A 21,531-nucleotide genomic window follows, 5' to 3' on the forward strand; every position below is an offset into this window, starting at 1 on the left:
GAGGGACGCATTATTATGATGCGACAGCGGATGTTACTGATGTGCACTGACGTGAGACTACACTGTTCTGTGGACTACATGGGCTTCTAAAAGCTCATTCAGATCCTTATGTTGATATTTTGACCTGTGCGTTCTTGTTGGATTTTTTTTATGTGGACTTTAAAAACGTGGGCATTAGTGAAAGATATGTTACTTCATTCCCAGGGTTGGAATTTAAGTAATATAAGGAAAGGGAAAGGAAATTATTGCTTACACCAAGCTTACACTTGCTCCCACTAAGGTAAAGGAAGTGTGTGGCAAGAAAATATCCCCATGGAGAAAGGCCATGAGCGTGAGAACAGAATAAAGAGAGTCTATAAAAGCTGAACGCAGGTGGAGAAAAACAAATCTCCAGGTTCATTTTGAAATCTACAAAGAAAGACTTGGCGGTGTATCAGGTACAGCAAATGTGTTGTCCTTGTGTCCACTTAAAATCAATTCAAACACCATGACACAACTCCATCAGATTAATGATAAAGACCTAGAGAACATTATTCAACATCTGAAATGCTCCTCCTGCTGCCTTGATATTATACCTACAAGCTTTTTCTAAAATGTTTTTCATAGCATGTCCTCAGAGCTACTTCATATAGTAATCAGTTCTCTTCACTCAGGTGTATTTCCACAGGCCCTGAAAACTGCAGTAATTAAACCGCTCTTAAAAAAGAATAATCTAGATGCTTCAGTAATGAATAATTACAGGCCCATATCAAACCTCCCATCTCTAGGTAAAATCATTGAAAAAGTCGTTTTCAAACAGCTGAGTAATTTCTTGGATGCAAATAACTGTTTTGAGTCATGCTTTCGAGCGCACCACAGCACTGAGACTGCTCTTGTTAAGGTCTTCAGTGACATCCACTTAAATACAGACAGTGGCAGAATCTCAGTGTTAGTATTATTAGATTTAAGCGCTGCATTTCACACTGTTGACCACAACATACTGCTAGACCGACTAGAAAACTGGTTGGGACTTTCGGCAACAGTTCTAAATCGGTTTGAATCCTACTTAAAGGACAGGAAACACTTTGTTTCTAAAGGCAGCTACACATCAGAGCTGACAAATATGACATGTTGGGTTCCTCAAGGCTCCATCTTGGGCCTCTTCTCTTTAATATCTACATGCTACCACTGGGTCAGATAATGAAAAGCAACAAAACAAGTTACCATAGCTATGCAGATGATACACAAATGTACATAACCATTTCACCAGGAGATTATGCTCCAATTCAAACACTGAGTAAGTGCATTGAACAAATCAATGACTGGATGTGTCAGAACTTTCTCCAATTAAACAAAGACAAAACCGAGGTAATTGTTTTTGGAACAAAGGAGGAACGACAAAAAGTCAGTGCTGAGCTTCAGTCAGCACTGTTCAGAACAACAGCTAACGGCAGAAACCTAGGTGTTGTCATGGACTCTGAGCTGAATTTCAACAGTCACATTAAAACAGTTCCTACGTCCGCCTAGTGTCACCTGAAGAACATATCTAGGATTAAAGGACTAATGTCACAGCAGGATCTAGAAAAAACTGGACTACTGTAATGCTGTCATTATGAACCATCCAGAACTCTCAGGTCTTCTGGGACGGGTCAACTTTCTGTTCCCAGAATTAGAACTAAACACGGAGAAGCAGCGTTCAGTCATTATGCTCCAAATATCTGGAACAAACTCCCAGAACCCTGCAGGTCCGCTGCTACTCTTACTACTTTTAAATCCAGGCTGAAAACCTTTCTTTTTGCCACTGCTTTTAATTGAACTGTTCTTATTTAACATTGCACTGTAACTTTTATTCTGCATTATAACTTTTATTCTTGTATATTATGCCTGTTGTGTTTATTCCGTTATCTTTGCTTTTAAATGACTGTTTTTAAATGCCTTTCTATAAGGTGTTTATGCTGCACTATTTCTAAATGCTTTACAGAAATGAAAGACATTAAGAAATGTCTTTCATTTCTGTAAAGCATTTTGAATTGCCTTGTGTTGAAAGGTGCTATATAAATAAATGTGCCTTGCCTTGCCTTGCCTTCTGTCTATTTGTGTTAATCAACATAAATCACATTTACTATGAGTGTATGAAAGAATGTTTGAATAAATAACACCATATGTAATGTGTATGCATAACTTGTTAGACCAACACCTTTACTATTCAAACACAACAACTCAATAAACACCCTCAAAAGTTGACTTTATTTAATCATTTTACAGTAGGCTAGTAAGCTCAACGATCATAGTTCCCATCTTGGTTCAACATCACTTTGAAAGTTAAAAACATATTTGAACTTTGGCGAGTTATGGTATAAGATGGAAAATGATTGATAGGCAACACTACTTATATGGTTATGCAGGGGATGTGTGCTGCCCCTAGATGGTACCAATATTACAGTTCTTGTTAATTATCTGTTTGCTTTTTGATATTCATTCATATTCAAAGCCTATGTTATCAATTCTACATTTTCTTACAGCTCTGACAGGAGTTAGTGTGCTTGCACTACCAAGTATCCTCAACACTGTTAATGTTTCTCTCCCCCTTTCTGAATTGTAAACAACACTATGGATGTTTAATCTCCAATCTGTGCAAATCAATGACATCTAGCGGGGTGGTTGCATATTACAACTGGCTGAATCATTTTCCATTTCTGCTAATGAATCCCCCTAATAAAGGAATTCTGAAATCAACAAACTATACTTTAAATTCATGCTTAAAACACTTCTATCTAGAGAAATGTTCTTACATAGCCTTATTCCTCTGAGTTTAGTTCTCATCATCCCACTCTGTGTCTCATATTCCATTGACTACTCTACAGCCATTGTGTATTAAGTGCATTTTTAAACTTTTGGGTCAAATGACTTTCCTGCACCTCTCTATTCCAGCAGTAGAATGTGCCCTTATACCGTATTATACATTTGGTTAATGATTTACAAAAACTGCTGTTGTTCCAAAAAATCGATTGCCTGAGAAGCAGTCTCCTTTTCCTCTTCAATATACAGTCACAAATCGCTACTGTGTAAATGCATTTACCTATGTAAACCTCAACAATGGCTTGCATTTATATTGTAAAAATGTGAAAACACAATAGATTAACTGTTGTTTTACTGCTTTCACATAATGTATTATTATTAACAATGTTTTGATGATCTTTATTCTCATTCTTTTAACTTACACTTTAACTCATGTAAGCCATACTGATCCAGACAGAACCCCATCTTCTGTTATTTCCTTTTTTAATGTTAAAATGAACAACATGCTTCAAATATAATTTAATGTGTACACAGACTTAAGTGGAGGGGAAGCGGTTCTATGGTCATTGTTGTGTTCCACTGTGTTACAGTTTCAGATTAAAACAGCTATGTATTGATCTAAAATTATAAAAGATATTACAGCGTGGGTTGTATACTGTTAGTCAGACAAAGGGATGCAGCAGACATATGAGAGGGAGAGGGAGAGAGAGGGAGAGAGAGAGGGAGAGAGAGAGTCACTGTTTTTGTAATACAATTCTTGTAGTATATATTGTTAACAACAATTAAATATTACTTGTTATTTTAAAAAGTAATTTATAGTTAGTTTGTGGTGACCCTCAAATGGAGTTGTTCAACCTTTCATATCATACACAGAGATACAAACACAACATAATGTTGGCAGTATAGTCATTGTTGAAAAATAATCATTCAAAATCACGATTATGAAAACCAATACCTTTTAATGCTAGTTTCGTGCTCTGTGAGTGTAATTTCAAGATGTATTATTTATCCATATGTAACAAATAATACCTTTAAGGAATAACATCGGGTCATTGGTCCAAATTTGAAACTCTGGGTGGATGTTCTTATATTTGCTCCAAAATGTTTGTATTTTTCTTGAAAATCAAACTATATATTTAGGTTTTTTAATGAGTATTTATTGTTTGGCAAGGACTATACTCGGTAAACCGGACATCACCGTCTGGGAGTGACGTCACGGTCCGGGCGGGGCCAACATTCCTGCTGCTGTCTACTTTTGTCTCTACGTGGAGGAGAGGCAGGACTGGACGCTGTCTGGAGTTTCAGGCGCATCGACCGTGAGTACCAATTTCCTTGCAACTTATATACCAACAACTCCTTCCATCTAGATTTTGTCTCACTTTCACTAAAATAACACCATTGTCTTGATGTTTCTTCTCTGAAAACTCGTTATCCTCAGTGTAGAGCAGAGGGTGGATTTGCAAGAGTAAACACAGATAGTTTCCTGCCCATAAAACTTGCATGCCTGTCGCTAGCGAGCTAGCCTTAGCTACACCTTCACTGTAGCCTATTCATCCTTACGGCGCTGGATAGCTCCTAGAAATACTGAAAGAAAGTAGGTTTTGACTCCTTTGATATATGACCATATAACTTTCAGTAGCCTTGAACTAAACTCAAAGAAATCACTATTTTAAGAGGTAAGTTTTCTAAAAAAAAACAACGCGTTTCCTTGGAGGTTTTGAAAATATCCCTCACACGCTGCACTCATTTGAAAACATTCCCGGTAGATAAGCTGACGCATAAATGACCAATACACACTTACAGTCTTTACACAAAGTACCCTAGTGTTGGAGATAATTTGTAATGCTAGATATATGTTGACTGCCAGATCTTCTGAAGACCGATGATGTGTGAACACTTTGTAATAGAAATAATGTTATGATGCCAGCACAATTTTAAGAAATGTGTTATTTCAGAGCGAAGTTAAATAGATCTGCTGCAGTCCCTCTCTGTGCCACAGTTATTTTAAATGGTCTGATTCATTTGCCAAGTGTTTTCTGACTCATTGTACATTGTTCCGTGTATGGTCTTTATTTAAGTAAGTGTCAGGGTATGTTGTGAGAGGTCGGTGGTGATTTCTACACAAAATAAGACTTTTTGGTCAGTAGCCTATAGTTTTTCTACACTCGTGTAAAGCAGGGGTGTATGTTAGCTTGTGAATGTCTCTGAGTGATTTGCCAGATTTTTCCGGTCAGCATCTGGGGCTGCAGCACATGTACATCTGGGATTCCAATTGTGAATCAGCCTCAACAACAGACTGTCTGAAAGTTTTACAAAGACCCACATTGAAATTGATAAATATTTTGACTTGGAACAAGAGGTGTGTTGTGAATACAGACACCCATCAGCAGTCATATGCCCTGCATCACTGCTGTGGATTCTGGACAGCACTGTTCAGTATTCTTGTTGTCTATCCACGGTTAAAGTATTTTCCTGCAGCAGCATTCTTTGATAATGATTTTGTAACATTCTTTATTGGCGAAGACAAAACGATTGATGAAGGTACTTCAGGTTCAGTGTCTGCAGATGGATTGTGTTTTCATATTATTTTGTGGGAAAGAAAAAAAAGCTAAGTCATTTGAACTGTGCCTGTCTATAACCTGATTGGTGTGGTTACATTTTCCATGAATGTACATGTTTGGTATGCTCTACGTTAGCTAAAGTAAAATGTCAGTTATTCATGCTGACGAGCCATGTGAGAGCTCCTTAAATACAGACATGACATGTTGATGTTATCTCTGTAAAGACAAACAGTCAAGAAGGAGGGAGTGTGCTTCACATTGATTCCACCCGTACACACACCTGTCTGAATGAACAGGTTGCCCCACTTTCTGCACTGTAAGGATTTTAACAGCTGCCTTTACTTGTTTTTTCAACTCAGTGAAAACGATCAAGTTACTTACTGGCAGCACTTTCTAGTTTTGTCATTGAAAAACATTTAGCAGCATCATTTTTTGTTATATACAAGTCCAATTTGAAACCATTACTTTGTGACTAGAATATGTTTCGAAGTTTCATTCTCAATCTGGATAAAAATTACACAGAGCGATTGTTTAATCCTATAAATAATCTTTTCAAAAAGGATTATTTTAGGGAAGCCCTGCAAAAAGGAGTGAGTGGGAAGTACAGTAGTATAACTGTACTTCTACTTCTACAGCAGTGTGTAACTCCAGGGCAGACGTACCTTGCGTGAGGAATGGGTATTTAACTCTATCTGTGCTCTGTACCAGCTGATCATGCTGTATTTAAAGGATAATGCTTGACAGTGCTTTTGTTGAGTAATGGCAAACCCTTGTAGGTGTGGCTGTTTACCTGTAGTGGTAACATCCCAACCCATCTGATTCAGCAGCACCTTTGTAACCCGTCTAATGACATTCCTAAGTGATAGTTAGTAGTTCCTGTGTTTACACCTTTGCTGGCACTGGTCTCCTTCACCCGCTGCATCCTTTGATTTGGGGAAGGTAATCTTCTAAAGAGAGCACGTTGTAAACATTAGCTGCTCACGTTTAGGGATTTTTGAAAAGGATTTCAATATTTCCACCACATTTCATCAGCTTTTTTGAGTTTTTTTTTAATAGTGCCTCTAATTCCAGCCCAGGATGATGTGTTTACAGCTGTGCATGATGTCAGAGCTATGTAAACTTTGCATTCTGTACTTGTTGTCGTCACCTCCTCCGTACCTGTCTGCAGGGCTTATCTAATCCACACAGTCCGGTGGAGGAAATGAAGGGCCGGTGTCACAGACGGTTTGGTGTCCATGAGTCAGTTAGTTTGACTCGCATCTGTGGCGATTGCGACTGACTAAAAATGTTCTTGCAGACTGTGTTGGGTGTGTTGCACATGTAGTCGACCACAGTTGGGAAGTGTGCCCAATCTATTTGCGTGTGCCTCACATTTCCCATGTTACTGTGTGGATAAAACACTGCAGGACGGGGTGTGTCGACTCTACACATTTAACTCCGACATCTGGGAACAACCCTCCGCTTTTAAACTGTAAGATCCATCAAAGGCGACCGTAAATGTGCTGTGTTTGGCTCCACATTTAAAACTGGTGCTTGTAAATAAACACTAGTGTGTGTGTGTGATATTTAGTTGTTGAACAATAGCAAGATAATTGGAAAAACTTTATTTAACTACTGCTAGATATCTCGAGACCTGGCTGTATCTGGTTCTGTAGTTGACAACATTATGGCTTGATCTGCTGTTTTTTTTTTTTAGATTCAACATTTGCATAATTTGCATAAAACATCAAAATATTGTGCTAAATGTCCACTGTAGTTCTCCAAATCCCAGGTGATATATTTTTAAATATCTTGCTTTTGTCATTCCGAAACTCAAACATATTCAGCTTCACATGACATTAAACAGAAAAAAATAAGAAAATGTCAAAAGGAAACTCAGCTGTGACCCTGCACATCCTATAAGTGGGTTTGTTCCAGTGGAGATATTTTGGGGGTAATTCAAACCCTCATAATCTCAGTTCAAGAGTCAGGTCTTGCAATCTATCCTTAATTGTTCTTGTCTTTTTTATTTATGACTCAATAAAAGGCCAGCGTTATTCTGATGTACTGATTCCCTTGCGCTGCAGCTCAGCATAGACATTTCAATATTGCGTTTGGACTCTATCAGGAGTATTGATCTGCTTTCAGGCTAGCCAGTCCATTTAGGAGCTTGCTCATGCCTTTAGTAGGAGAGTCTCTTCTCGGCAGCACACACTCCAGCTGTCAAAGACACAGCAACTGTCTTCGGAGCCTGGTGCTCTGAACTCATTTTCGTACACAGGATTTATTGCCATGGTTTGTGGCGGTGCTTACAAACACTCCATTCTTCTGTACCACCAAGCGATACGTCTCACATTTGTCCGCTGCCATCTGTGCCCTTTCTCCATGTACTTAACCCCTCTTCTGTTTTCACTTTCCCTCTATCGAGGGTGTGACGAGGGCTGGCAGAGGAGGGAATGTTTGTCGGCCCTTATTGTAGCTGGGCTGACTTCAGCAGCCACATTTCACATCCTTTTGGAGAAAAAGTTAAATATAGAAAGACTGGCATCGTCATTTTCCTAATCGTTAAGTCAGGAGTTTGTGCTTTCCCCGATTTAGTGTGACCTTTTTAGAAGAAAAACACCCTGTGCTCTGTGATTCATGGCCTTTCAAAGTATCTGTGTGTCTTGCTGCTGTTTAGTGACACATTTAGCCTTGTTAATGTTGCTAACTAAGATTTTGTCGGGTTACTCCATCTCAGCTTTATTTGTAAGAAAATCATTATGGGAATTGAGTCACATCTTGAAGACCACATGGCTTCTGTTGAATCATCTTTCATGAACACTATTAATAGTTTCATTCATGAAAGAGGATGCACGGGTTACTGGACCTTTTGTTCATTGTTTGTCTGCCTGAATGTGAGCCTGTGAGGCTGCTGCAGCCACAGAAAGACCAGGGTGGTAGGAACTATAAAAACATCTACAAAATCGGGCTTATATTTTACCATTCAACAACCTGATGGATTCATATACATTTTACTAACTTGACATTTAACTATTCCCCCTCCTTTTTTAGACACTGTGGAAATGGCCGTGCCCAGGAGCCCTGACTAACACACTGTGAAAATTAACAATCTGTACTTTTAATCAGGAAATGGGCACACTTTTCTGTCTGGAAAAATCCCTGATTCTTAGATCACCGCAGTATAAACCTCATCTTTGTTTTCCGAACACTTGTGTGAGAGAGGAATGTCATCATACCAGTTTAGCCTTGGTGAGCGAGGCAGCACACCCTGCTCACCTCAGTGTAAGTGAAGCTCGATCTGCCCAGGCCTCAATGTGCATTCCTCTACCACTACAGAACGGGAAGGAGGTACTCCAGAGGAATTTCTTATTTTCAGTCATTTTCAGATGGTGGCTTTGCCTCAGCGGAGTTCAAGAACACTGTGTTTTTAGGCTAGCAAAATATCTCAGATTTGGCTCGCTGGCTTTAGTCGTCTGCCCACATTAGAAGGACCTTTCTGCCCGGTGAGGACGCTTTTCTCTGCTAAAATGTAGAGTAAATAACCAAAACAGATGTGTGATAAACTGGCATCAAGCTCCTAACAGCCCTGACCGAAGCACTGGATGCCATCTCATAACATGCCCCATCTAGCTCAGCTTACTTGAGAATATTCAAACACAAAATTAATAGGATGAATGGCAAGAAAGCAACAACTTATAGTAAAATGTTCCTCTTTTCAAAGGATTAGGAGGACATGGGTTGTGTAAATCATTAAGAGTGCATTAGTCTCAGTTTCTCTGGCAGTTTGTTTTTAGAGCGTGGACCTATTGCTACACAATGGAACAGGAAATGACTTTGATTATGGGAGAAAGATATGCTTGGAAAAGGAACAGAGCTAAAGAGAGAAACTATAGAAAACGGTAGATATGATCAGTAGGGGGCGGGGATCTGTGGCCAGACTATTAAGATTTCCTTTGACCTGACAGAAGATGGGGAGGGACTTTTGTTCTGCCTGGAGAGTTAAGGTCACATCTCTGTTGGTGGCAGAACAGGGAGTTGAGTTTCAGGGCGTGAAAGGAGGTTTATAGGAGGCTGATGAAGTTCGGGTTCCTCTTAAATTCCCTTAAAATCATCTTTTAAAACCCTGTTGTTAACTCTGAGCTCCTTTTCCCTCCACAGTCCCACCTTTCTCTGACTGACCACCTTGGGTCAATCACAGAAACCATGACTGGAAAAATAACAAAGGAGGAGATGGAGGAGATGAGGGAGACCTTCAGGAAAATTGGTGAGTAAAAAATGTGTTGTCATGACAATCTAATGTATTTTTGAAATGTTTCAGTAGTTCCAGCCTTTATGTCCTGTTTGTGTTTCTGTAGATCTGGACGACAATGGATATATCTGTGATTATGAACTCCATGAGCTCCTCAAAGATGCCGGCCATGCCCTACCTGGATACATGGTCCGAGAGATCATCCAGAAACTCGATCGCAACAGTGATAACAAGATCAGCTTCGAGGAGTTTCTGTCGGTACGTAAAGCAGAGCTCAGGGCAGTTTGTTGTGTCGAGCCTGACCAGTTTTCACCTTCTCTTCAGAGCTTTTCTCACTCTATAGAGTTGCTCTTTGTTTTCTGTTCTGCCTAAAAACACCTCGCCCTCCTCCTGGGTGGGGCCGTTACGCAAAGCAACTTTTAGCAGCTCTGTGCCTGGAGTTGAAAGGCCTTTACCAAACCACACACACATTCACGCATACTCAGGGATTGAGGAAGTGATGTCAGCAAAGTGCTATGAGCTCTAGTATTTGGTTTCAGCTGTGATGAGGGAGCTTCTGGTACAGGAGTGCAGCGGGATTCAGGAGCCTGAAGGGCGACCCAAACCTCCTGCAGCTGTGTTTTGTCTTCCTTGTGATACTTTGAGGGTCCTGTTTTAGGGTCTGCAGTTGTTTAACCCCGACTATGATTCAATTGGATGACCCTTAAACTGCGATGCGTCCGAATACCTGTGACTCCACCTGGATGTAGAAGTAGTTTCCTGATGAGAACTGTTTTCCACCGTTCCTTTGCATACTGTTGTAGGTATAGCCAACCATTAAAGAAAAGCAGCCAATTAAAAGTACAAGAATAACTTAGAGTAAAGTGGATAGCATTGTTGGTTATTGTTTGTGAATAGTCGGCCCCTCCTCCCCAGTTCAATGAGTAAGCAAGACAGAGTGAATGAAGAGAGGGAGCGGCATTAGCAAAATAACAAAGCAGTGAATGAGAGAAATCAAAAAAGGTGGTGGTTGAGCACAAAATACACGCCCGAACTTCAGCACAACCCAACAGCCTGCCAGCTCTAGGTGTGTGTATGTGAGCTATGATATCTGTACAAGAGGCAAGGGATTATGAGGGGGAACACATGAAAACACACAGGGATGAAACAACCTGTTCTCCAGTGCCAAAGGCTGTATGAGGGGTGAAACAATGCAGCTTTATTTTGACCTGGGTATGAGAACGGGCTGCAAACTCTGATCATTATGGAGCCCAGAGTCTCTTTTTCAGGGCCAGAAACATCCTGGATACAGCTAAACAAGAAGGGAAAAGAAAATACAGTCTAAGAGCTGCAGGGGGTCTGCAGATACACACACCACCACACACTTCTAGAGGTTCTAGAGTTATTTTTGTATGAGGCTGTGCATTGTTTTTAAGGAAAATGCAGCAATATTAAAGCTGAAATAGTGACATTGAGTGACATTGACACATGTTAGAAGGTATCTCTCGCATTAATAAAGGGCGTGAAGTGATCAATAATATGTCACTGATTCTACAAGCCTCAGATCCCTCTGTAAAAATTGTTTTAATAAATACTTTTTAAGGTACTTTCTGAAGTCGAGTAACTTTCAACAAAATTGGTTGGGGTTTTGTTGTCAGCTTTGTCTGTTCGTTAGAAATATACAGCCGCGGAAACAATTAAGAGACCACTTTCATTTTGTCTTGTTTTATTATTTATAGTTATGTCTTTGAGTTAAATGATTATTTTTATTGTATTCTATAAAATACTAACAACATTTATCTGTGTTGGAATTCAACAGACACTGGAATGGCTGCCATACATGTAGAGATAAAGATTTAAGAAACATTTGGAGGGGTCTCTTATATTTTTTCCGGAGCTGTATGTCAAAGTAACAACATTTTCTGCAGACTGTCCCGTTGGTCCATGCTCAGCTGACTGAACAGTTGATTTTTGGGATTATGCAAAGCTAGGATGTTCCTACTGTGTGCCTGGGGGGAAGGGAGGACATCTGGGACTTTCCAGATAGCTACCTAACAGCATTTTGTTGTTAAGGTGTGTGTGCTCCTCCAACAGGCTTCTATAAAGAAAAAAATGCTCCATAATTCTTATGAATGATAGCAACCCAGAATAAATGTATGTAGGGCAAATGTGAATATCCTCTGTAGCTCCCAAAGTGTTTTCCTAACTTGCAGAATCAAATGGAAACTCTTACAGTCTTTACAAGGTCATGACTGTCTTGTTTTGGTTACTGCTTTTACCAAAAGTGGCCAAAAATTGCAAGCTGGCACCCGATGACCTCCTGCATGTTTGTGGTGGCGTGCTCACAGTCTGAATCGCTCATTGTGGTCCCAGCCGTGCCTGTGGGGCTGAGGTCACTGATGAAGCAGCGATAACGGCAGGTTCAGGATGCATCGCTCATGTTACCATATAATATGTATTGCAAAGCTACATACGGACCGGCAGGAACTGGCACCACAGAGCTCTCTCTCTCTCTGTTGAGTGATTTAATGTTTAAGATGATTATTTAGCGAAGCCTGAGGGTGTTGTCAGTGTGGAGGGTGATTACAGCGTATGCTGGCAGTTTACTGTTACTGCAGATAATGACATGCTGGCACTCCCAACACTGTAATACTAAGATTAGACGTGCAGTGAATGGCTCACTTTAAATCCCAGCTGTGTTCTTAAATCCTAACTAATGTGATTTTGGTTTCAAGACCTTGGTTCGCGGAGGAATCCTAAAAAGTCATAGAAACACCAGTTAAACTTACCTAACGTGAAAGAGGAACAGCTTCAGGGACACTTAAAAGTACCATGGGATCAGGTTGGAGCAAAAACACAGCAGTAAAACAGAACATCTTGTTTTATCTGGAGAGGACAGAAGTCAGCTCTGACATCACCTCTGCAAACTGAGAAGATGAAGTGGACATTTGGGAATTATAGTAGAGATTCAGATCCCACACTGCATGGTAACTTTTATTCATGGTATGTTTATTTTATTCTCTTTGCTTTTTAATGACTGACTTTTTTATAATGTGTTTCTGCTGCACTATGTCTAAATGCTCTTAATGTTTTAATTTTTGTAAAGCACTCTGAATCGCCTTGTGTTGAAAGTTGCTGTATAAATAAACTTGCCTTGCCTAAATGCATAACACGGCATCAGTTGCTTTTATGAAGCATTAAACCCAGCTTCTTCCTGGACCTTTTATGTGAAATTGATTCAGATAAGTTGTGTTGTAGAGAAACTCACGTACTAGCCCTGATGTTCACTTTATTTTCTCAGCCCTTTAGCCAGCAGGTTTGTATTATCCCAAAAATACCTAAAATATCCTCTTTTTTAAAATGTATTTTTTACTGGGAATACAACCCCCATTTCCATGCCTCTGTAATTTAATACTTTTTTTTTAGAAAGCCAACATTTCTTTTGAGGAATATCCATCATAGACTAGAATAGAATTACTTTATTGATTCTAATTTGGGAAATTATTCTTTGCAGCAGAACAATACAAATAAATAAATAAAAATGGCAATGTAATTCAAATAAATAAGATAAAATAGCATTTAAAAAGAAAGCAGAAGATATACAATTTGGACAAAATGTACAGAAAATAAAAAGCAGAATATAATATGTACAATCAGTTTGAAGGTGGACTGCAACACAGTTTTTCTCTGATCCACTATCAAATTGTAAATAAACTTAATTTATCTCTTAAATATTTCATCCATTTCAGCCAACAATAGTGCAGGATTAGTGTTGGCATGGTGGTTGTTGGTCTTTGAGTAATTTTGTTTTCTCTCGGTTTAGATCGTCCAAGAACTGAAGGGCAGTGAAATAGCAAAAACGTTCCGCAAGGTCATCAACAGAAAAGAAGGCATCCTGGCTATCGGAGGGACGTCTGTGCTGTCAAGCGAAGGCACACAACACTCGTTCTCTGGTAGGACATTGTTCCCTTCTTCAACAGGATACGAAATACTGCCAGTGTTTTTGCTTTAAACTGACGTGTGTTTCATCCTCACAGAGGAGGAGCGGTTTGCCTTTGTGAACTGGATCAACACGGCTCTGGAAAATGACCCCGACTGCCAACACGTCCTGCCCATGGATCCCAACACAGACTCCCTCTTCACGTGTGTTGGAGACGGTATCGTACTCTGGTGAGAGTTCCTGTCTTCACCTCAGACCTGCAACAAAATACCCCCCCTCCCTCACCTGGCCTCCCCCTCTGAATAAATATACCTGCGTGTAAATGCACTGAATGTTGTGATCATAATCTGGCTGGAGGAAAGAGATATTTACCTATGTTGGGATATCTATCATAACAACTTTCTCCCTTGCATTACAAATAGTATTTAGAAATGTATACTGCTACATTCATTAAATATATTTCGAAATGATCACAATTCTTGTTCATAACACTGTTTTTTAGGATTCTCCAGGGATATTCAACACTTGTGTACAGCATGTTAGCTGACACAAAGCAACCACATGTTTGCTAAAGCATTCCCATTACTATTGAAGCAGCTACTTTATGGTTCATTTACCTCCATAATAAGAGGCTAAATATGGGGCGTGGCAGAGGTTGTTAATTTGCCACCAGGAAGCCCTTATAAAATAACTCATTTGATACTAAGTTCACAAACATTCATCTTTTGCAAACGATGGACTTCCTGGTTGCTATTATTTAATGTCTGATTAAAATCTCTTGTTTGGTTTTGTACAGCAAAATGATTAACCTGTCCGTGCCAGACACCATCGATGAGAGGACCATAAATAAGAAGAAGCTGACACCGTTTACGATTCAGGTCAGTTTAATTTACTATCAGGGCTGCTGGTTCTCTTACCTTTTTCATTATTTCCGACCATCTGAAACTTTGTACCTTGCAGGAGAATCTGAACCTGGGCCTTAACTCGGCTTCTGCCATTGGCTGCCACGTGGTGAACATCGGTGCTTTGGACCTGAGAGAGGGGAAGCCTCATCTGGTGCTGGGCCTGCTGTGGCAGATCATCAAGATCGGTCTGTTCGCTGACATCGAGCTCAGCAGGAATGAAGGTACAGAGTACAGTAGATTATTCACTTGCATAACTTGTACTTGAGCATGGGTTTCCTGGTATGTTGTCAAGTATCTTAACCTTTCAATAATGCCCCCCCACAGCGCTGGCAGCATTGCTAAGAGACGGGGAAACCCTGGAGGACCTGATGAAGCTTTCTCCAGAAGAGCTGCTGTTGCGCTGGGCTAACTTCCATCTGGAAAATGCTGGCTGGCAGAAGATCAACAACTTCAGCTCTGACATCAAGGTGGGCACCTCGCTAACATGAGTCTACTGTACATGCAGGGAGAGAAATCACCATTATAATACCAAGGTTTGCTCTTAAAGACCTTTGTGACAGTCTGTCGTGTGTTTTTTTTCCGGGCACTTCTCTAGTAACTATATCCACCTGCTCCGGTGTCTACCATCACTGTCAGGATTGTTTGTGTTTGCATAAACTCACTCAAGGTTCTGTCTGCATGAATACAAGGGGTAGTGTGTCTTACCTGCAAACATTGGCAAAGTGTCAAATGTGTATGAAAGCGTTGAAAATGTTGAAAGAGCATATGTTTTATTTGATAATGTGCATATTACTGAGGAGGCTTAGGTGAAACACTTACTGTCGGTCGTACAGTAGTGGTTGGTTGTAAAATACCATTACGTTTCTGGGCGTTGCCACGGCAGTGTAAATCATCCCTGCAGTCATGAGAAGCTGCTTCACCTGTATTTCACACCTGTCTGTAAAGAAAGAGAAACTTTTTTCTTTCTCTACTAACTCGTTTCAACCATAGCATTTTAACCTATTTTATTTGTTAAATTTGTTAAATAAGTAAAAGTAGTGATCTTAAACGTCTAAATTAGATTCAAGCATAGGGAAAACCAAGCTCGCAAATTGTTTTGTTGTTTATGATCTGAAAGCATATTTTTGTGTGTGTAATTTCCCCAGGATTCAAAGGCGTACTTCCACCTCCTGAATCAAATCTCTCCAAAAGGCACAGAGGAAGACGAGCCGCGCATAGACATCAGCATGGCCGGCTTCAGCGTAAGCGCTCTGACAGTTGAGTATCTGCACCACATGGCAACAGCTGTACACGTCTCTGATGGGAGCATGTGGCGTGTGTGTTGTTCAGGAGAAAGACGACCTGAAGAGGGCAGAGGCCATGCTGCAGCAGGCCGACCGGCTCGGCTGTCGACAGTTTGTCACCCCAACTGACGTCATCAGCGGAAACCCCAAACTCAACCTCGCCTTTGTTGCCAATCTGTTCAACAAATATCCAGCGCTGACCAAACCTGAGAACGAGGACATCAACTGGGGACTGTTGGAGGGTGAGTGTGGAGAGAGGTCGGACGTTAACTTATTCTATTAAGGCTCCATGTCTGCTAGAGAAGTGACTCTGAACAAAGTGTGGTGGCCCCTGAGAATTCTCACAACGCACATTAAAGAAATTCATGCAAATGGTTAAACATCCTTATCAATGTGTCAACACACAACAGCAATAATTTGACCACACATGCAGCATTTACTGAGGTGCTGGAGGAAGCTCACAGCACTTCACGGAGCACAAACAGAAACTGTTTCCAGGGGACAATTATAAGAGACACACACGGCTGGGACATGCCTTTCATGTGTCTCCATGTGACTTATGACAACATACACACACACCAATATTCAGTGAATTAATAATCCACCACAACAAATTCTGCTCGTCCCATCTGTGTGCAACGTTTTTAAGTGTCCACTACAAACCTGTTCTGGCAGCACTCTATGGAAAGGCCACGCGTGTCTCGTCAACTTGTTTTCCATCATCCTCATTTGCTTTCTGTCCCGTGCGTGCATGTTTAACTTCTCTGCCGTGCGTTGAGCGCTCAGGGCGGTGATAAATACTCTCTCAATACATGAAAAAAACCGGCTCTGAACAAACAACCCCTTACTTCTGGCACAGCAACAGGCCTGCAGGCGTGTTATAGCAGAGAAACTCATTTTATTATTAAAAGTGACAACAAGTCACTTTTAAATTTGCCTGCGACTGGATACAATAGTTCCAGTGTGCAGAACTTGTATCTAGTTACCAGGCTTTTTGCTTACATGGATAACGGAGTGACAACAGGCGTGTTCGGCGCTGATGAGACAGAGTGGCTTTAGATCTACCCCCAGCCTCCAGCTACATCACATGAAAGCCTGCTGAATCCCATGATCCTTTGTTGTTTAGGTGAGACACGAGAAGAGCGGACGTTCAGAAACTGGATGAACTCTCTCGGGGTGAACCCACATGTCAATCACCTGTATGGGTACGTAACCACAAACAGTTTATCTCACTCCTGTGTACACTGACATCTAAATAAGTGGTTTACCTAACTAAATCAAACTGAATCTTGTGTTGTAGAGACCTGCAAGACGCTATGGTCATCCTTCAGCTCTATGAGAAGATTAAGGTTCCTGTAGACTGGAACAACAAGGTCAACAGGCCGCCTTACCCCAAACTGGGAACCAACATGAAAAAGGTAAACCGGATTCCTTTAAATCGTTCGGATAAGAAAAACTTTTTGGCCCCCTTTTGCCAACTATTTAATGTTGTGCCCCTAGTTGGAGAATTGTAATTACGCGGTGGAGCTGGGCAAAACAGCCAAGTTCTCCCTCGTTGGCATCGGCGGGCAGGACCTGAACGATGGCAACGCTACCCTGACCCTGGCACTGGTGTGGCAGCTGATGAGAAGGTAAAACCCAATGGCATCAGGATCATAGAACAAAACATAAACAAATAGGAAATATCTCTTATAATCATAGCGCTTTATCCCATTTTAATGCAAGAGAAAACATAAAACAGCCTGCCATGCCAAGTATGTGTGGTGGATTTGAATTCTCTGATTCACTGTTATACAACACTATCACCTTTTTCCTGATTTCAAGTTCTTAAAGTATTGAAAACAAATATAAACAGTTTTATAAAGTTCTGGGACCGGGAGATGTAACTGAGCTTTCCTGTGGAATAAGTAAACAAATCTAAATAGATGATGTTTAAATAAAAAACGGTTGCGTCCAAATAACATTTTGTTTTCCAGTCCGCTGTGTCTGTGTGGCATTAGGAAACCTACAATCACCCTCGTCTTCTCTGTCTGATTTATTGTGTTGGCTCTGAATATTTACTGTAAACAATCTCCAGGGTGTGTGTCTGTGGTGACCTCCATCTCATGCCAGTGGTGTTGTGAATGTGTGTGTTACTTAGAAGTTGACACCACATTTCCATAAACTCTGTTGCCAGGATACGTGTTTGACATATTGAGTAACGTTGTGAACTTAAAATAAGAGCAATAAAGGAATGGCCCATGATTTCTAAAACAACAACAAAAGCTGTTCAGAATTAAAAAACAATGCTGATGTTTTAACTGTTGTCCAATTATTTAAAAAATGTCAGTTCATGTGGTTAAAGGGGCCCTATTATGCATTTTCGGTTCTTCCCTTTCCCGTAGTGCCCCCCGCCCGCCTGCTATGCCTCCATTGGACTCCTTTGTTTAATTAACTTGTAGCATAGTGACATCACTATGTAACACTCACACTTCTATTGGTTAGCGTTCCAACACATTGTGCGTGATAGACTAAGGGGCGGGACAGTCTAAGCGGTAGACCAATCACAACAGTACCAGCCAGGTCACCAATCAGAGCAGACTGGGCTCTGGTTTCAGACAGAGGGTGAAAAGAGGTGCTGCAGCACAGACAGTGTGAGAAACATAAAGAGCTTTTTGAACATTAAAGCATGGAGACATGTCCCAGGAGAGACAGGAAATACAAATATTTCTTTCACTAACTTTCACTAACGTTTGCTTCTGGCTCTTTCAGATACACGTTGAATGTACTGGAGGGACTGGGAGATGGGCAGAAAGTAAACGATGACATCATCGTGAAGTGGGTGAACAACACGTTGGCGGAAGCTGGAAAATCAACCAAGATTTCAAGCTTTAAGGTAAAGCTGCTTTTCTGCTTTTCATTACATCTCTGTTAAATATCTCCATGTGTAGAATGCCCTTAGATTCACAATCTGTGAGGACAAACTCCTTAATTCACATTTCTTTATGGTACTTGCAAATATCTAATTGAATGTTTTACTGCTAATTAGTATTAGTAAAGTACTATTACTTTTTGTCATTTGCTCATATTGCTCCTTTAATGTTTATAAAGGATGTTGCCTCTTGCCCCACCACTAAGAACAGGAAATCAACCCTTAATATTAAAAATAACTATTAATTAAGTAATTATTTATTACTGTAATATTTAATAAAATATGACAGCATGTGTACTGTTTCCCAAAATATTTAGATTTTAAATAAAGAAAAACTAAATGCTTTATATGAGAGTTATATCATCACTTTAAACTGACTACACTGCATGCTCAGATATAACTCCCTGTAGAAATATCACAGTACTGTACTAAATTGGTACCATTAGTAAATAAAAGCATAGTAAGGTCACCAGAAATGTATTCAAGGCTTTATTGTCATGTGCACAGTAGCTACAGTCCCAGGCTCCTCCAACAATGCAACATAATATATATAGGACATAAAACCAATAAAAATGCTGAAAGAGATAACAGAATAGAAATAAAAAGTGCAAGAGAATGTTGCAAGATGTGCAAGTTAATTAAAATAGAAATAGTGCAAGAAGAGTCTATACACACGTAAATCGAATATGATACATGCATACATAAATTGTAAGATGCAAACAGAATAATGCTTTACAGAGCTCAGATGTTTAATAGTCTGTGGGATGAAACTGTCTCGGAGTCTGGTGGTTTCTGACCTGAGGCCTTAAGCTTCTTCTAGTAGTATTATAGTGACTTGTGAGCAGATGAAATTCCACAAAGTTCAGCGAGCTCATAGAGAATCGACTGAGGGCTATAAATTATACAATGGTTAGTTAGAACAGATATTTCAGAGACCCTGTAGCAGGGCACACTGGAGAACACTTGTGCTCCTGCTGACGGGAAACCATGCGACCGAAAGGCATGCCGAACACGCCGCCTCGAGCAGATGTAATTCCTCACATCTCCTGAAAGATATAAGAAAGTACATCCAGTGCACTGGGCAGGAGCAGCACAACTGATTCCACAACACTTCTCCACGGGGCCTCTGAAGCCTAGATGAACTAAAACACTAATTATGGGTGAATCCAAGGGCATGGTGTGATGCCCCCTGAATGACATAATAATAATAATAAATGGTGTTATTATTGCAGTATGTCAGGTAGTCTCATGTAATTAACTTAAAGTAAAATCATGTATGAGGTTGACTTTTCAGAGTCTTACTGTGTGTGTTTTGTGGTGTTCAGGATAAGGAGATCAGCAGCAGTTTGGCAGTCGTGGAGCTGATAGACGCCATCCAGCCCGGCAGCATCAACTACGATCTTTTAAAAACTGGCAGCCTCTCTGAGGAGGACAAACTCGAGAACGCCAAGTAAGATATTTAACGACAAAAATGAACAGGAAGTAAGTTTTACTGTTGTTTTGGGAGCTTTGTGAACAGTTTTTTTAAAACTCTGTTATCTCTAGATACGCTGTGTCTATGGCGAGGAAGATCGGCGCCCGGGTCTACGCTCTCCCAGAAGACCTTGTGGAGGTCAAGCCCAAAATGGTGATGACAGTCTTTGCCTGCTTGATGGGTCGGGGGATGAAGCGTGCCTAAGAGACTGGCTGGAATCATTGTGACACTTGCCTAAACCCAAAAGCCATTTTGAAGAGCTCCCGCCCCCCCAGCTGAAGGAATGACGTTTTTTTTATTGAAAAACATGAAGACAAAATCAGAAATTGGCCTGGCTCCCTGCCTCTTATTGAGGTGTTTACTGAAGAATATTTTCCTCTTATTTAAAGTGAATCCAAAAATACTAAAAGAGACGGCTGTCTTGTTACAGAGGACACCTTGTACTTCCAACATTCAGAACTCTTAAGTAAGAATGCTGTTTTTGAAAAGCGAGTATTCATATTTCCAGCTGCAAGGTTGTTTACATATTTTTACTCTGTCTGATAGGTAAATGATATCCCGATCAAGCAACACACATTCCTTTTGAACCATACTTGGGAAATCAAGATGTTTAGGTGGAAAACTCATAGAAAAAAACACCCAAACTTTGCCTCTCCCTGAACGAAGCATGTCTTAATAACTGGCACCATAAACCACATATCTGTATGCAGAAGCCATACGGGCAATTTATAGTCTTGACCAGCCTGGCTCGCTGTCTGTATTCTTGTACTCGTCATTTGTTTGTTTCTTGGGATTATTACTCGAAGTAAATGCTGTGTTTTGGGGCGTCTGGTCGGTGTTGTGTTGGACTCTTTGATTGGTGGTCCTCGGTGTGTTAGGTTGGATGAGGAGCAGGCGACTGGACTCTCCTGGCTTCTGCTGTGCCTTTCTTCGTTTCTCAAAGACGATTTGTACTCCTTCGCTTTCAGGTTTTCCCCTTTTCGCTTTTGTACTCAACATTACCAAATATAAAGAGTAACTTCATTCCAGGTCGTTTCATCGCATTCTATGACGACGGCCAAACTGTATTTGGTCTCACGTTGATGTCTACTCTTAAAGTGCTTTACATGTAACAATAAATATGAATCTGAATACTGCTCGTGTCTTTCTTTATCTTCGTGATTTCACACTTATTAACAAGAAAATACCCTTAAATATCAAAGTTATAACAGAAAAAGTGATCTAAACTAAAAACAAAATACTTTTTTACCCATGTCTCATCAAACAAGTTACAATATTTACAACCTAAGCCTTAATTCCCGACACTTAACTAAAATGGCAACCTTAATTCCACATTTGTTACTAATATTATCACAATGTGATGATGGAGTTGACATGTTAATGCTGTGACTGCAGTGAAATCAAGATTGTTTAAAATATCATAGCATTTAAAACTGGACCAAGTATCCCATTGTTGCAATCACATAAAG

General features: G+C 40.3%; 1 protein-coding gene across 1 annotated transcript; it reads left to right on the top strand.

Annotated features, from left to right (window-relative positions):
* Positions 1–3,973: 3,973 nt before the first annotated feature.
* On the top strand, positions 3,974–21,193 carry pls3 (plastin 3 (T isoform)). The gene is made up of 16 exons (XM_063895336.1): positions 3,974–4,094; positions 9,480–9,585; positions 9,677–9,828; positions 13,373–13,502; positions 13,587–13,719; positions 14,286–14,367; positions 14,450–14,615; positions 14,719–14,861; positions 15,540–15,635; positions 15,724–15,919; positions 16,804–16,882; positions 16,978–17,095; positions 17,178–17,308; positions 18,429–18,552; positions 19,914–20,038; positions 20,134–21,193. The coding sequence occupies exons 2-16, from the start codon at positions 9,525–9,527 to the stop codon at positions 20,264–20,266; spliced, it is 1,869 nt and encodes a 622-aa protein (XP_063751406.1). The 5' UTR covers positions 3,974–4,094; positions 9,480–9,524; the 3' UTR covers positions 20,267–21,193.
* Positions 21,194–21,531: the final 338 nt, after the last annotated feature.

This window comes from Eleginops maclovinus, chromosome 11 (genome assembly GCF_036324505.1).
Source record: "Eleginops maclovinus isolate JMC-PN-2008 ecotype Puerto Natales chromosome 11, JC_Emac_rtc_rv5, whole genome shotgun sequence".
In the NCBI taxonomy this organism is placed as follows: Eukaryota; Metazoa; Chordata; class Actinopteri; order Perciformes; family Eleginopidae; genus Eleginops; species Eleginops maclovinus.

Bases quoted from the DNA above. Each gene is read 5' to 3' on its own strand.
- pls3 (XM_063895336.1), top strand. From the start codon at position 9,525: ATGACTGGAAAAATAACAAAGGAGGAGATGGAGGAGATGAGGGAGACC. The intron at 14,368-14,449 runs GTCAGTTTAATT...TGTACCTTGCAG, and splicing joins TGACACCGTTTACGATTCAG to GAGAATCTGAACCTGGGCCT. The intron at 14,616-14,718 runs GTACAGAGTACA...GCCCCCCCACAG, and splicing joins CGAGCTCAGCAGGAATGAAG to CGCTGGCAGCATTGCTAAGA.